Source organism: Nelumbo lutea, chromosome 4 (genome assembly GCF_056320005.1).
Source record: "Nelumbo lutea isolate HS-2025 chromosome 4, American lotus-T2T, whole genome shotgun sequence".
Lineage (NCBI taxonomy): Eukaryota > Viridiplantae > Streptophyta > Magnoliopsida > Proteales > Nelumbonaceae > Nelumbo > Nelumbo lutea.
In genome coordinates this window covers 91935567-91951693 of record NC_142687.1, presented here as the reverse complement: position 1 = coordinate 91951693, position 16127 = coordinate 91935567, and the positions used below count along the sequence as shown (strand labels likewise).

The following is a 16127-nucleotide window of genomic DNA, read 5'->3' as shown; positions in this document are numbered from 1 at the left end:
TTGTATAGTTAACTCCATATATGTGTGTGTACCCTTTTGCAACCAACCTGGCCTTATACCTCTCAATTGTTCCATCAGCCTTGCATTTCACTATGAATACCCACTTACGCCCCACTAGCTCTTTCCCTTCAGGAAGATCCACCAACTCCCAAGTATTGTTTTTGTGTAGAACACACATTTTCTCTTTCATTGCATTTGTCCATTCAGGGATAGACAAGGCTTCCACAACACTTTTGGGAATGGAGACACAATCAATGGCAATCAAAAAAGCATGGAATGAAGGTGATATGTTTTCACAAGACAAGAAATGGGCAAAATGATGTTTAGTAGTACATGATCTAACACCCTTTCTATAAGCAATGGGAACATTAAGGTCATTAGTAGGATTATCAATAGTAATATCAAGGGGAACAAGGGTACTTGGATCCGCCTCCAAGGAGTCAGATGATGTTGGATGCACAATTTCTCGCTACTCCACAAACTTTGAACTCAGTTGTCCCTTACGGCACCTCAAAAAAACATGAAATGGAGTGGAGTCAGGAATGAAAGGCAGTGGAACTTAAGGAACTTGCCCCTCTTGCACCCTATTCTCCCCCCCGAGGAGAGGCTGGAAAGAAAGGGTCAAACTCAAAGGACACATCCATTTATGCAAAGTACTCAAAGGACCCTATCACTTATTAATTTCTTGCCCTTTTGTTTCTGCTATTTGGGAATGGATCCCCCCCCCCGTCAAACATCCGAAGTCTTTTTAGCTCCTTGTTCTTTAGATGGCCTAAAAGAAGGGGAAAGATTATGTGGAGATGTGTGAGGGCTACTACATGCTGGACTTTATGGGAGAAAAGGAATTCCAGAATTTTCTCCGAAAAGGAAAGAAATAAAGAATGTATTATTGAAGCCATAACAGTTAGGGTGGTGCATTGACTAAAATCTGTGCAACTATTTGATGATGTCTACAGTTAGCATGGAAGTGGCCAATTCTGCTAGGGCTCGACCTACTACTTCTCCTGTGTGATCACCACCTGGAAATGGTTTTATAAAGCTAAATTTTGATGGGAGTAGTGAAGGTAACCCAGGCCCTTCAGGTGTAGGAGGTGTCTTTAGAGATGATGAGGGGAAAGTAATGGCAATGTATTTAGGCTCCATTGGGATTGGGGATTCTCTGAGAGCTGAGAGCCTGAGATCTATGTTGTATTGGAAGGTATTCGAAAGAATAAGGAACTAAATGTACAAAAATTAATTATTGAAGGGGACTCAAAGTTGGTGTTGAGCTGGCTGAAGAGGGGAAGTGATCTTTGGAAGTTTGCTAATGAAAAAAAGGAAATTAAATGGCTGACTAAGGGGATGGACATTCAATTTCAGTGGGTGAAAAGAACAGCAAATGCTAGTTTGGAAAACCTGGTGATTGAGTATAATGGCGGCAAGTGAGTTAAGCTAGTTAAGACCTTGAACGTTGAAGATGGGGTTTTGGGGTGGTGTTGCTAGTGGAGGCAGGCCTGCTTCCAGGAGGTGGGATTCAGAGAACTAGTACTGAAGGAAGGATTCCGAAGGTAGGGTAAGGATTAATGTACCTTTCAATAAAGTTTTGACAGTGGGGGCTTGGCCAGAGTTAGGGCAAGCAGATTTGAAGCGGGTGGGTGGCAGGAAGGTGATTTTTACAGAGGTGGACAGGGTGGAGGCCGAAGACAGTTCCTATACAACTGCTTGGTGGGTCACTTTCTTGAGGGGGCAGATGTGAGGTGAGTGGACGTCTGGGCTAATAGAGTTTGGAGAGAAGTGGGGGGTGTGAGAGTGAAAAAACTCACAGATGGCTTGTTCCTCTTCATTTTCTTGTCCAGACCTGAGGCTGAGTGGGTGATCCAGAATGGTCCCTGGCGGTTGGGGGGATCCAATGTGTTACTTGATTGATGGGGGGTGAGTGCAGGATGCTTCTATACGGAGGTGGAGGACCAGCAGGAACCACCAATGGAGCAAAACTGGATTAGGATTTATGCCCTCCCTCTACTACTTTGGTGTCCAAATATGATAAGAGCTATGGGGGATGCCTATGGAGGGTTCATTCAAATGGACAATTCTCTCAATGAGTTAGCGACCTGTGAATGGGTTCAGGTGAATATTAGAGATGGTAGCAACATCCTTGAAAAAGTGGACATTGTGGTTGGCGGGGTGATCTTCACTAATTTGTGTTTGGCTGGAGACCCTTCCAGTGGCACGTAGGTGGAAGCCATGTTCTAAGGGTGAGGAGATCATCCATCAGAGGCCAAAACAGCTGCCAAAATTTTCTAAAACAGTCCTTTGTGAGGAGGAGGAAAGTTTCTCTTGCAGAGGCGGTCAAGAGAAGGGGTCGACGACCTCCCCACCTTCTCAATCTCGGCAGGGGGTGGAATCTCAGGTCGTGGGTGGTGGAACAGGGTTGGGAGGTGAGGGAGGAAGGTTAGACAAGGGCCGTCCGATTGTTGCATTGTTGAACGGTTAGGATGAGTGGGTAAGGGGAAGAGGGAAGGGAGGGAGTTTCAATTTTTGAATTTTAAAAGTGAGGGGAATGTATTAAACGTCGGCTCCCTAAAAAATATGATTAAGGAATGTATTAAGCTTTCTCAATATCCAACTTACAAACCAAACCCGGCCTACCATCCCTCTTTCTAGAGTCAATTAGCTCATTTTCGATCAAGACACTGTCCAACATTTGCCTCCCAGGAACAAAGGCACCTTGATTCTCAAAAATAACAGAAGGTAAGGCCTTTTTCAACCTCTCTGCCAGAACTTTTGCAAAAATTTTATAGACGACACTTTATGTTTTATTGATTCCCCAGCTGAGTAGTTTGATTCTATGTTGGGCATTTTTTGCTGGTTTGAGGTTGTGACTGGGCTCAAAGTTAACCTTGGTAAGAGTGATTTTTCCCATTGGCTCTTTTGAGTGGGAGAATGGTTGTGTTGTTTGGTGTCCTGTCTTTAGAAGGAACCTCCAAGACTGGGAGCTGGAGCAGCTGCTAGAGCTATTACAGTTATTGCAGAATCAGCAGGTTTCTATTGATGTGGATGACAAATGGAAGTGGAGATGGGGTTTGTTAGTGTCGACTGTATAGGGGTAGTTCAGTCCTATTTATGTTTAAGCTGATGTGTAATGTTTATGTCAAGTGATACGTCCCATACTTAAGTAGGGACATAATAGTCTTTTGTTTTAACTCAATAGAAACATATTAATATAACCTGGCCGACTAGAGAGAGTGATTTTTCTCTCTTGTTTGAACCAGTTTTCTCCTTCCCCTTTCTTTTCTTCTCTTCTTCTCTCTTCTATCTCCTCTAATCTTCCTCTAATTCTAACAGAATTCTAGTGCAGGTCTGAACTTTATCATGGTATCAGAGCCAATGTGACAAAATCAGATCTGTCCAGAATTCTGTCCTATCGCCATTCAGCTTAGGGTTTTACAGCTTTCTTCATCATCCGTTGGAGATAGGGAAAAGGGCTGAAAAGGAGTTGATGCAGCACAATCTGGGCACTCCTAACTGGCTGAGACTTGGCTCCTAGCTGTGACGGACGACACCTGAGAGGAAGAGGAAGGTGAAGGTTTCCTGGGGAGCTCTCCCGGTGGGAACACTCCGATGGCTAAGTTAAAACTCTGAGGAAACTCAAAGAAGACGCTGAGAGTTAAGAGTGCTGAAAGTGCTAGCTTCAATACCTTTGCTTCGTGAGGGTCGGGGTCCTTTTATACCGGAGCTCGGTCACATCAGGCGTAACTGCCACTACCCTAGCCGTTACTGCCAGGGCTGGGGTGGCAGGTGCAGGCTGCTGCTACAGGCTGCTACTGCAAAGTACGGACTCGTCAAGCGTGCCATGCTTTTCAGAGACGACAGGCAGAACGCCGCCTGGCAAGGGATGCGAGCACTGCCACCGGATCCGGTAGGTACGGATGTCAGGCAGATCTCCCTGCAGTCTGCTGAGCTACTATACACCGAACCACCTAGGGCAGGTTTGCCTTGCACCGAGGTGTCGAGGTACACCGAGGTGCCCGCAGTGGAGGCGAGAGCCTTAAGCAAGTACGAACAAGAATCTCGACGATGCTGTCCCCTTAGGACACTTAGCCAAAGCTGGGATGCTCCCTTCTTAGGAAGGGAGAGCTCGGAGTCCCTTAGGAGGAGCTCAGGTCTCAAGGGGGACTCGGGTTCCTTTGCACGGGGGAGCTCGAGGTGCTCCACCCTCAGGTTCGGGAAGCTGGGCCTTGCTTCTTAGCGAGCTGTCACACTCGCCAAGTCGTTTGGCCGGGCCTCGGCGAACTCGCTACGCCAAGTTGTGGCCAGGCTGTCGCGCTGAGTTGTCACTTATGCCAAGTCATATACACGTGTCCCCGTATTACGAGGTCGGGCCAAATCACCCTACATCAAAAGTGAACACCCTTTTCCTTTGCAGATTTTCATGCCTCCTGCCAGTGGTTTAATGGGTGTTTGTGGTGGTTTGTAAGAAGCCCTCTAATCGATGGTAAGAAGGGGCTGGTTCAGGTGGTGTAGTGGACAATTGAGTGTTAGGTTGATTTTTGGTGATCAAATAGGTGGGACATATGTGTGTTTCAGTGTGAATCAAGTGGTTGGTGAGTTGCTAGTGCTATGGTGTGTATTGAGGTAGTTGTATGGTGGTTTGGTGGTGCTGAAAGTGAAGAAATCAGCGATTGGTATTGCTGAAATTTGTGAATGTAGGTGGTTTCACTAGTGTGCAGTGTGGTGAAAAGTGATTAGAAGTTTGATATACGAAAAAAAAAGGGGAATTCAGAGTGGGAGACAGTAGTGAACACAAATCTAGTGTTATGGTTCCACCAACACTTGAATGTTTAGATGACTTCTATCAAGTTGAATGGGGAGAATTATGTGCCTTGGGCAAAATCTATAGAAGTTTTTCTTAGAGCTAAGAAGAAAGTAAAACATGTAAGAGAAGAAAAACCTCCCACCAACTCTCTGGAGTATAGTGATTATGAACAAGAAGATGCATAGAGTATGACTTGGTTATAGAATAGTATGGAACCCGAGATCAGTGTTAATTTTATGTTCCTAGATACAACCAAGGAGATTTGGGACCATGCCAAGAAATTGTACTCGGGACAAGACGATGCTACTAAAGTGTATCAGCTTTATCAACAGTACTTTAATCTACAATAGGGTAATTAGAGTCGTGAGGAGTACTATGTTAGCATGAGGAACCTTCGTAATGAGTTGAATGTGTACCATCCCCTCACTTCTAATGTTAAGATTCAGCAACAACAGAGAGAACAACTAAATGTGACCAGATTTGAGTAGGGCTGAAATCTGATTATGAACCAGTGAGAACACATATACTAGGAGGGTCAGCTTGTGGCAAAGGGTTGAAATCTGAAATATAAATATGTACCATCCCGTCTTCGGAGGATTTCTATTGGACCCACTGAGAATTCTAATATCTCTGACACTGTTTTAAAAGGCGTGGGAGGCGTGCGCAGAGGCGCTCCCAAAACGCCCTGAGGCATATGCCGGAGGCGCTAACACCTCTGAGGCGTATGCCTCAAGTGCAAGAGGCGTACGCCTCTTGCGCTTTTTTCATGAGGGGTGCTAGAGGCGTATGCCTCATGTGCACATCTTATATAAAAAGACAAAAAAAAAGAAAAAAAAAAGGAAAGGAAAAGAAAGGGAAGGGAAAGAAAAAGAAAGAGAAGAAAAAAAAAAGAGAATTATTAAGTATTGGCTGCAATCAAATAGTTTGGGAATGTGGTCCCTTAGACAACAGGTAAGGGAATTATTGAGCCTCAAAAGGGAGCTGGATGCAAAAGTGTATTGGTCTAGGAGGTCAACAAATGCTTTAGCTAACAACCTAGCAAAACAAGGGGTGGATCGGGAGTTTTTGTTTTGTGCAGTGTTGTAATATTTTTGTTATTCAAGGGTCACCTTTTACTTTGGAAGGTGACAGTTGTTTCCTATGGTTTTATCCAATGAAAGTTATCGTTTTCTATCAAAAAAAAAAGAAAGAAAAAAAAAAAGCGGAAAGGAAAGGGAAGTGAAGAAAAGATAAGGGGAAAGAAAGTTGTTTTCCCCCCTTTCAACTAATTTTATGCATCTTTATTCCTCTTAATATAAAAGATTTTTATTAAAAATAAAAAAAAAAATGAGATCCCCCCTTACTCTTCATCCTCCTCCTAACCCCCCTCATCTTAAGGAGGCTTACGCCTCTTGCGTTCTGAACTACGCCTCACGCCTCTAGGTAGTGGAACGCCTCGCGTCTCGCCTCCGCATTTTAAAACGTTCCTCTGATAGGTCTGCCTTTGCAATGACGAGAGGGGGAGGTTGTGATGTTAGAGGTGGAGCTCGGGGAGTTCAGCCTAGTCGTAGTGGTAGCAGTGGATCCATGTATGGTCATAGTGGTGGTGGTGGACCTATGTATAGTTGTGGTGGCGGACGTGTTATAGGTCGAGATTTAGGGGGAGCTCATGGAAAAGGACGTAGTAATGGTCTGAGGAGGTGTACACATTGTGGTATGGAAGGGCACACCATTAACTTTTGTTATGATTTGCATGGCCCACCTTCAACTTGGGCAAATCATGCAATGGCTAGTGATGGCAGTTCAAGACAGGATATCCAACAAGCTGATCAAATGCCCTCTAGATCTATAGATGTCTCCAGGAAGGAGATGATGAGTGCCCCACGTGATGAGTATGTGTGGTTTATCCAAGCCACCTCTCAACAGAATACAGCTACTCTCGCACATTCAGGTATGACTTGTCTAGCATCCAAACCCAACTCCTAGATTATCAACTCTAGAGCTTCCGATCATATGATTGGGACTCTAGGTGTGTTTTCCTCCCTTTCATAGTGCTCTACATCACATTCCGTTACCCATGCTAATGGTTCCACACCATCCATTTGTGGTGTTGGTAATGTTGACATAGACCCTTTATCCCTGTCCTCAATTTTGTATGTTCCCAAATTCCCTTTTAATCTTATGTTTGTTAGTAAGCTAGCCAAGTCTCTTAATTACTCTATCACATTTTATCCCTCTTCTTGTGCTTTTCAGGATGTCAAGACAGGGATGAAGATTGGTGGAGGACATGAAGCAAGTGAACTGTATTATCTTGATGGTGGTGGTGGTGGTTCGTCAACAACTCTTCAGACATCTCTCTCTCCTCTTCAGTGGCATTGTAGACTTAGTCATCCATCGCTTAAAGCACTGAAGTCACTTATTTCGTCATTGAGTCGTCTTTCTATTTTGGATTGTGAATAGTGTCAGTTAGGGAAACATCATTGTATTCCATTTAGTCCTAGGGTTGAGAGTCATATGTCAAGTCCTTTTTCTTTAGTTCATTCAAGTATTTGGGGTCCAAATAAAATAGTGTCATACAATGGTTACAAATACTTTGTTATTTTTGTTGATGATTATTCAAAGATGACGTAGCTTTTACCTAATGAAAGAAATGAGTGAATTGTTTTCCATTTTCCAAAAATTTTATACTGATATTCGCAACCAATTTGTTGTACACATTAAGATTCTTCATTCTGATAATGGCCGAGAATACTTTTATACATCGTTTAAGGAGTAATTCGAATAACATGGCATTATCCATCAAACTCCATGTACCTACACCCCATAACAAAATAGGGTAACTGAGAGAAAGAACCGCCATCTTTTGGAAACTACTCAGTCCCTTATGCACCATATGAATGTACCCAAACATTTTTGGAGTGATGCCACGCCCACGCCCATCCTTGAAGGTCATTCTTCTTTCACTACTTTGTTTCCTACCTTGTCCATGTTTCCTCTTACTCCTAGGGTTTTCGGGTGTGTATGTTTTGTTCATAATCTTGGACCTAGAATGGACAAATTAGATGCACGATCCACTAAGTGTATCTTCCTTGGATATTCCCGAACCCAAAAAGGGTATAAGTGCTATAACCCTAGTTCTCGACATTCCTTTGTGTGTCCTAATGTTACTTTCTTTGTCTACTTCGTTCTTCTCTGGGTCAAGTGATGTCCCTTCTTCTTCTTCCTCACCTCCTCCTCCTCTTCTAGTTCCCGCTAAGGACCCCATTTCACTTGTTCCAGTTGTGACTAAGTCTTTGCCTCCGGTGCAGTTTCCTATTGAACAGCCACCCATCCGTCAAGTGTATACGCATCAACAACATGTACCAGCTCCTCCTCCAACTTCATCACCGTCGACAAATCCAACAGTTGTTCCCACACCAACCACACTTCATCCCATTTCTAATTATGTATATGTCACTCACCTTTTTGCTTCCCATCGTCAATTTGTTTCTCTATTGTCTTCTATTTCTGATCCTACGGATGTCCAGGAAGCCCTTGCCTCTCCAGGGTAGCACCATGCAATGGAAGAACTCTATGCTTTAGCTCATAATCATACACGGGATCTCACCATGCTCCCTCCTAGTAAGCATGTTGTAGGTTGTAAGTGGGTATACACTGTGCAAGTATTTACCTGATGGTAACGTAGAGTGGTTGAAAGCTAGATTGGTTGCCAAAGGTTGTTCCCAAACATATGGTATTGACTACACGAAGACCTTCTCTCATGTTGCTAAAATTGGTTCAATTCGTGTTATAATATCTTTAGTTGTTATGTATGATTGGCCTCTATTTCAGCTTGACATCGAGAATGCCTTTTTACATGGTGATCTCCTTGAAGAGGTTTATATGGAGTAACTGTCAGGGCTTGTTGCTCAGGGGGAGGATGGTAAGGTGTGCTGACTAAAGAAGGTTGTTTATGGACTTAAACAGTCTCCCTGTACGTGGTTTGGTAGATTCAATGAAGTGATAAAGAAGTTTGGTATGAAATAGTGTCAGGTTGATCATTCAATATTCAACCATGATTCGCATGCTGGGAAGATCTTACTAGTGGTATATGTAGATGATATTGTCATTACCTGTAGTGATAGATTGGGGATTGATAGGTTGAAGACCTTTCTGCATGAGCACTTTCAAACAAAGGACCTTGGTAAATTAAAATATTTCTTGGGGATAGAAGTAGCATGGTCTAAGGATGGCATTAATTTGTGCCAGAGGAAGTATGTTCTTGATTTGTTGGAAGAAACATGATTGTTAGGTGTCAAACCGATTGAAACATCTATAGAACCAAATACCAAGTTGAACAGTGATATGGGTGAGGAGTTTGAAGATCCTAGAAGGTACAGACAGTTGGTGGGTAAGCTAAACTACCTAACCATTACTCGGCTAGATATTTCATTTGCAGTTAGTGTGGTGAGTCAGTTTATGCAAAAACCTTGGGTTCCACATTGGGACGCAGTTCTAAGGATTATAAGGTATTTAAAGGGAACTCCTAGTTGTGGCTTGATATACAAGAGTGGAGGAAATCTTGAAATAAAGGGATACACTGATGTTGATTGGGCTGGTTTTGTCTCTGACAAAAGGTCCACTATAGGTTATTGTACTTTCCTTGGGGGTAATTTGGTGACATATAAAAGTAAGAAACAGACAGTTGTGGCAGGAAGCAGTGCAGAAGCTAAATACATAGCCATGGCATATACCACTTGTGAACTAATGTGGTTGAAAAATCTTCTACAGGAGATGGGATATTCCATTGACACTCCAATGAAGCTTTATTGTGACAACCAAACTGCAGTCCACATCTCTTCTAATCCAGTGTTTCATGAGAGAGCAAAGCACATAGAAGTTGACTGTCACTTTGTGAGAGAGAAGGTGTTTAGTGAAGTGATAGATACTGCATATGTTAACACAAGAAGCCAATGGGCAGACTTGTTCACCAAAGGGTTGAGTCGGGGAAGAGTGGACTACATATGTAACAAACTGGGACTATATGATATATACTCACCAGTTTAAGGGGGAGTGTTAGTGTCGACTGTATAGGGGTAGTCTAGTCCTTCTATTTATGTTTAAGCTTATGTGTAATGTTTATGTCAAGTGATGTGTCTCATACTTAAGTAGGGACATAATAGTCTTTTGCTTTAATTCAATAGAAACATATAAATATAACTTGGCCGATTAGAGAGAGTGATTTTCTCTCTTGTTCGAACCAGTTTTCTCCTCCTCTCTTTTCTTCTTTTCTTCTCTTCTTCTCTTCTTATCTCTTCTATCTCCTCTAATCTTCCTCTAACTCTAACAGAATTCTAGTGCAGGTCTGAACTTTATCAGGGTTTTCTCAGTTAAATCTATGGCAGAAAAGCTAAGCCAAGGTGCTATTGTGGGTTTTCCTAGCAAACAGATTTGGGTCTCTACTAGTCCTTCTAAGGCAAGCTTTCTAGTTTGGGTTCTGGATCTAGACAAATGCCTGTCTAGAGCTAATCTGAGTAGACGAGGAATTCAGATTCCTGATCTGAATTGTGGTCTATGTGCTTTGGTTCCTGAAACTGGTGGTCACCTATGCATTCATTGTCCTCTGTTTGCTAAGTTGTGGGAGCATTTCATCAATTCTGCCGGCATCAGTTGGGTTATGCCTCGAGCTATAAAGGAGGTGCTGTGTAGTTGGAAGGTTCCTAGGCTGAGCAAGAAAGGGAAGCTTGTCTGGAAAACAATCCCTGGAGTTGTCCTGGTCACTGTCTGGACTGAAAGGAACAGTCGTGTTTTCTGCAACAAGGCTAGAGCTCTTGAAGATCTGCTTAAAATTGCTGTCAATAGACTTGGTTCCTGGTTATCTGTAATTTCAGAATTTAAAAATCAGAATGCCTTTCAGCTCCTTGAATCCCACTCCATTTGAACTTTGTAACGTGGTTGTTCTCCTAGTGTTTTTCCACCAGGTTGCTGTTGTACTGTAGCTTCTCTTATCAATAAAATTTTTACTTTACCTTCAAAAAAAAAAGAACAGCAAATGCCTTTGCAGACGCTTTGGCAAAGCAGGGTATGGGAAGATTGTATTGGGCTGTATTGTGAGCTTGTTGTTGCTTTCTTGGTGTGAAGCCTTTTTAACTCTCGCTCTGATTGTTGTACTGTTGTTTATATATTAATCTAATGAAATTCTGTTATTGATAAAAAAAAATCACATTAGCTATTTGAATTTTGAAGTAATGCAATTGGAAAAAGAATAAAGAGATCGAGAGTTATATGCTTGAATATGTTTTATAAGTTATGCTTATGTATTTTAATTTGAGATAATAGGTTTTATTAAAACATTTATTTTAAAATTTAGGTTTATATTTTTAATTAATATTATGTAAAATATTTTGAACTTTTTGAAATTTTGGGCATATATATTTTTTATTTTTCAATTTCAGACGCAAAATGCCCCTTGCACTTTTTTTGCACCTTGTGCTTTTAAAGCTTGGGAGTGGTATGTGCGACAGCGGGGCTGACAAAACTTAAACCATGATGTCAAATAGAATTAAAAGTTTGTATACAAACATGGCAGCCCCCCAAGCCTAGCTCAAACCTCCCTACCCTTTCTCTTAATAAAGAGCCAGCTTATGTGTTTTAATTTGAGATAATAGGTGTTATTAAAACATTTATTTTAAATTTTAAGTTTATATTTTTAATTAATATTATGTAAAATATTTTGAATTTTTTGATTTTTTTTATGGATAAAATTTTTTGAATTTTTGGGCATATATATTTTTAATTTTTTCAATTTCAGGCGCAAAATGCCCCTTGCACTTTTTTTGCGCCTTGTGCTTTTAAAGCTTGGGAGTAGTATGTGCAACAGCCGGGGCTGACAAAACTTAAACCATGATGTCAAATAGAATTAAAAGTTTGTATATAAGCATGGCAGCCCCCCAGCCTAGCTCAAACCTCCCTACCCTTTCTCTTAATAAAGAGCCAGCCAGGCTATTGGTTGAGATTTAAGAGTCCACCTCAATGAGCAGTTCAAACTATATGTCAATGGCTTTGCTTCTTTTATACAATATCTAATGTGTTAGAGGTTACAAGGGTATATTTATAATGTTGATAAATTTTTGGGACTTGTATGTACTTATTGGAGGAAGAGGGGCCTATGTGAAGTTCTGATATAATTGGGTCTTTTGCTTATTTAATCCAATTGGTTGTGTGGGATTAGGGTTGTGTGAGAGTGGATACTTTGTTGTAAATGAAAGGTCAGTCATGTATCTCTTGTTCTCATAGTGGATGATTACCCTCTCTTCTTGTGGATGTAGGCTACCGAGCCAAACCACATTAAATCTTGGTGTTTTCTCTTTTTTTTTTTTATGAATTGGTGTTTTCTCTATTTCTTCTTCTTATTTTCTTTTTGATTTATTATTCTCTTTCCTACTGGTTGGCATCGTATCAGAGCAGGTTTAGTGTGGGAATTAGTTTGGTGAAGCAAGGAAGACTAGCAATCGAGTTACTATTCACGCAAGGTCTGTGGTGCTTGAATCTGTAAAGCAATCTGTTAGGGACTTTTACCATTCAATGAGAATATTTGTGAGTTTTTTTCATCATTTTCGTGGAATTTTACTAGACCCCAAAAGGGGTGATATTGCTTCTCGTTGCTTATTTCGGAAACCAGAAAAAAAGTAACATCAGATTTGGATTTTCTTTCAGTTCTCTCTCACACCTAGTGGAATATAGACTTGAGGTTTTAGAGTTCAGGACGTTTTTATATGAGAAAGAAGATCAAATGGGTCATTTCAGCAAGGAAATCTGATCTGGTTGGTATATTAGGGCATCTTCCAATCCTTTTTTTTAACACTATTAAAGCTTTTTTGGGATTTTCTCTTTTGTTGGCTCTGTGGAATGACTCCCTCTATGGAAGGGTTTATATTTTCCCTCCTCATCTTGTGGGTTATGCTCCCTAGCATCTGAACTAGTTCATATCTTCAAGCAAATTCTGGTTTCTATGTTGCATATCAGCTATTTGATATTTTGATTTATCGTCTAAAAGGTTGGTTGTTGGTCATTTAGCCAACTTTGGTGTTTTCTTTCGAAGTTTTAACTTTTCAAAGTATTATACAAGCTCTGCAACTTCTCTGGTCTATGGTCTACTTATGACTATCAATATCAGCATGTCATACTAGATCTCAAGGTGACTATTAGGTGTTCAAGAAAATGTCTTGATGGTGCAAAATTTCTACAATGATTCTCCATTGTTATGATCGAGTCCAATCTAATCTTGTTTGTGGTTTGGTTTGATATTTAGACTATTTTGGTTTGATAGATTCCATAAAATATCAATCCTGTTGCCAAATCTCTTAACCGGCCAGCTGATCAAAAAGTCCCTTAGCTTTTTTTTGTTAGCCGTATGGGATACACAACACAATAGGGGCAGCCTTCCCCCAAAGCCCCCTTATCCCTTGTGAAGGCAAAATTTGATCCCAGGTCTCCGCTACAACACCAGATAAGGACTTTAGCAGGAAGCTAGTTGGCCCTCAACTGGCCAAAGCTCAATGAGGGAAAAAAAATCCTTATTCCTAAGGAATTTACTCAATGCCTACTAAAGAGCTTAACAAAATGAATTCATAACTCGCCAGCATAACTACAATAAAGATGGAGATGGGTAACCAATTCCTCAACATTCAGAAGACCTATATCCCTGGGATAAAGGATTCCTGAAGAAGCTTCTGTTAAACATTCAATTTAATCCGGTCATCATCCATTAGCTGGCTGCTTCATTATTTTCCCCCTGTGATGCTTAAGTTCATTACTTTTTTCTGTTTGTTCAGGTTCATTACTTAGAAATAGCAGAATTAGTAACCATGCCTACACTACAAGCATCATAAGATAATTGTCTTACCAATTGTTCAATACCACTCTTTCCCAGGGCCCCAACAAAATGGTTAAAAGCAACGATTCTTTGCTATTTTACATCATTCTAAGCCTTATCTTAACAATATGGGGCTGGCTAGTTACATGTATCTCCAAAATGAAAAACTTACCAGTATTCTAGAAGCTTCAATTCTCAGAATATAAATAAAGTGATACCAAACTACTTTCTCAAATAATGAAAATGGAAGAATGATTTAATCATCTGTAAGGCCACTTTAGACATGATGGATCCAGACACATGCAATATAACAGGTGATTGGTTAAATGGTTGATTTGTTGATCAATCCTTCTCAATTTCCTTTCATAAGCAAAAGAGAATATTTTGTACTGATAATTTCGATTTAATTGCGTTTGTCAGGTTTTTTACAGTCAAATTGTATACGGTTTCTCGGAAGAGAGTGTGTGCAAAACCCTAATTACGAGAAGAATTGCTTAATTCTGAACCAAATTTTCATGTAACTTACAATCCAGAAGGAATTTCCTCTTACAATCAAAACCAAAACCAAACATTAAATAAAGCAACTACGTAATGGATGCCCATAATCCCTATAAGAAGAAAGGGGAAAAGCCAATTAAGATACAAATAACTCCTCGACTGAGACATCCAAAAGGAGGCATACCTTCCATCAATCAAAGAATCGAAAGTAAAAGAAACCAAATGGCAATCTGGGTTGGTCTCATCGACCTCAAGCTTTATCGTATCTTTATGCACATTCACATCGTTCTTAATCTTCTTGGCGTTCTGATGGTCAACATAAGGAGGCGGAGGCTGGAGAGGAACTCCTGGGGGCCGAATTCCATGCCACCCATTGACACGATTACCGTAATACGGAGAGAAATTAGACGATCCACTGTATCCGCTGGAATTATATCCCGCATACTGATAGTATGAAACATGATGAGGAGGGGGTAGGGGTGGTGGCAGTGTATGATAAGGATTCTGAGGTGGGTACGAGGGTGCAGGATATGGCGCGTTCGCTGCAAAAACATAGTTAGGTGGTTGTGAAGGAGGAGGAGGAGGAGAAGAAGAAGAAGAAGAAGAAGAAGAAGAAGAAGAAGAAGAAGAAGAAAGCGTACATGGATTTGAAGAAAAAGGATTATTAGTATCTGAGGCAGAGGCGGCAGCAGCAGCAGCAGCAGCAGCAGAAGTGGTAGCAGCAGAAGACGAAGAAGAAGAAGAAACGAGCTGTGAAGGATATTGGGTATTGTTCGTTCTTCTACTGCTCCATGACAGTCCCATGGTTTGGGGTTTGTAGGGTGTATACTGTATAGAGAGAAGAGGGAGAAGAAGAAGAAGAAGAAATGGGAGAGGACTGAGGAGAGAGTCTCGACGACTCTTGAGAGTTGAAGGAAATCGCAATCTTCGTGCAGTTGAAGAAGGTTGGCTGTCGAGACCAAATCGACTCCGGATCTCCTGCCCACGAAAACGTGGACAAAGTTCTCGTGAATATGAGATCCGGGTTCGACCAAATCACCCCCCACAACATCCCACGGTCGTGATCATCGTGGAGGTTGATTTGAATTCTTGGCTGTCACGTCTACAGTTATACTCGTAACAGTTGACCGACCAATCACAATACACCACATAATCGTGTGGTAGATACCACATCAGGCTGACGTAACATATCGTAATTGGCCCTGTATCCTCCAGTTCCGGTAGAAGATCCGAACACCAAAGAGTCAGACAAACCCAAATGTGGGCCGCATTTTCTTTTTTCTGGAGCCCACACCTAAAGGATAGAATTGTTCTCGGAACGTACGATTGGGATCGTGGTCCACTATCTGACGATCATATATACTTATTTTCTGGAGCCCACACCTTAGCAGATAGTTCGTTATTGGGGTCGGGCAGTCGGTGGACGATGAGTTGAAATCAGCCCCCAGAAGATTGAACCCCACAACGTCTCACGTCTCACAGCACATTTTCGTCGTATATTGAGAATATTTTTTAATGATATCAGAAATTATTATGAGATGTGGAACGTTGTGGGAGGCAATCTTGTGGAAGGCTGGAGGGTGGCTAAAGTTAATGGGCCCATATGCTGATATGCCCACTGCTGTAGTGCCCTGTCCCCACTCAAAATTTAGGGTGGCTCTTTACCGGTGAAAATGTTTTCGGTATCATGTCATCATAGTTTTTTTTAAATAAATAAATAATAGGGGTCGTAGAAGTGTTTTTTGAAATTTGACATTTCATGTGATAAAACGACATGTATTTAAACGTTGTCATGTTAAAGTGTATCTTGTGAAATATAAAATTTATGAAAAATAATTAAAAGATTATTTGTTACTGTGACTATTTATTTAATAAAAGTTTTATAAAACGTTTAGGCTGTATTTGGTTTGAAGGAAAAAGTAAAGATAGAAAAATCTTTACAAATTTTGTGTAAGTTTTCCTACCTTTTCCTTTTTTTTTCTTTTTCTTCTTTCAAACCAA

The 16127-nt window shown here is 41.1% G+C and overlaps 1 protein-coding gene across 2 annotated transcripts in view; it reads right to left on the bottom strand.

The window, feature by feature from the left end:
* LOC148861792 (putative E3 ubiquitin-protein ligase LUL4) overlaps nt 1-15180 on the bottom strand; it is a 31109-nt gene extending 15929 nt beyond the window's left edge. Inside the window, exons 1-2 of one of the 2 annotated variants that reach the window (XM_088941701.1) lie at nt 14768-15180; nt 14311-14668 (exon numbers count right to left, since the gene is read on the bottom strand). In XM_088941701.1, coding sequence (XP_088797827.1) covers nt 14311-14668; nt 14768-14930 — 521 coding nt within the window. In that variant the 5' untranslated portion in view covers nt 14931-15180. Of the gene's footprint in view, nt 1-14310 lie in introns of both variants that reach the window. The other variant, XM_088941702.1, reaches the window with a different exon arrangement.
* Between the last annotated feature and the right edge of the window lie 947 nt (nt 15181-16127).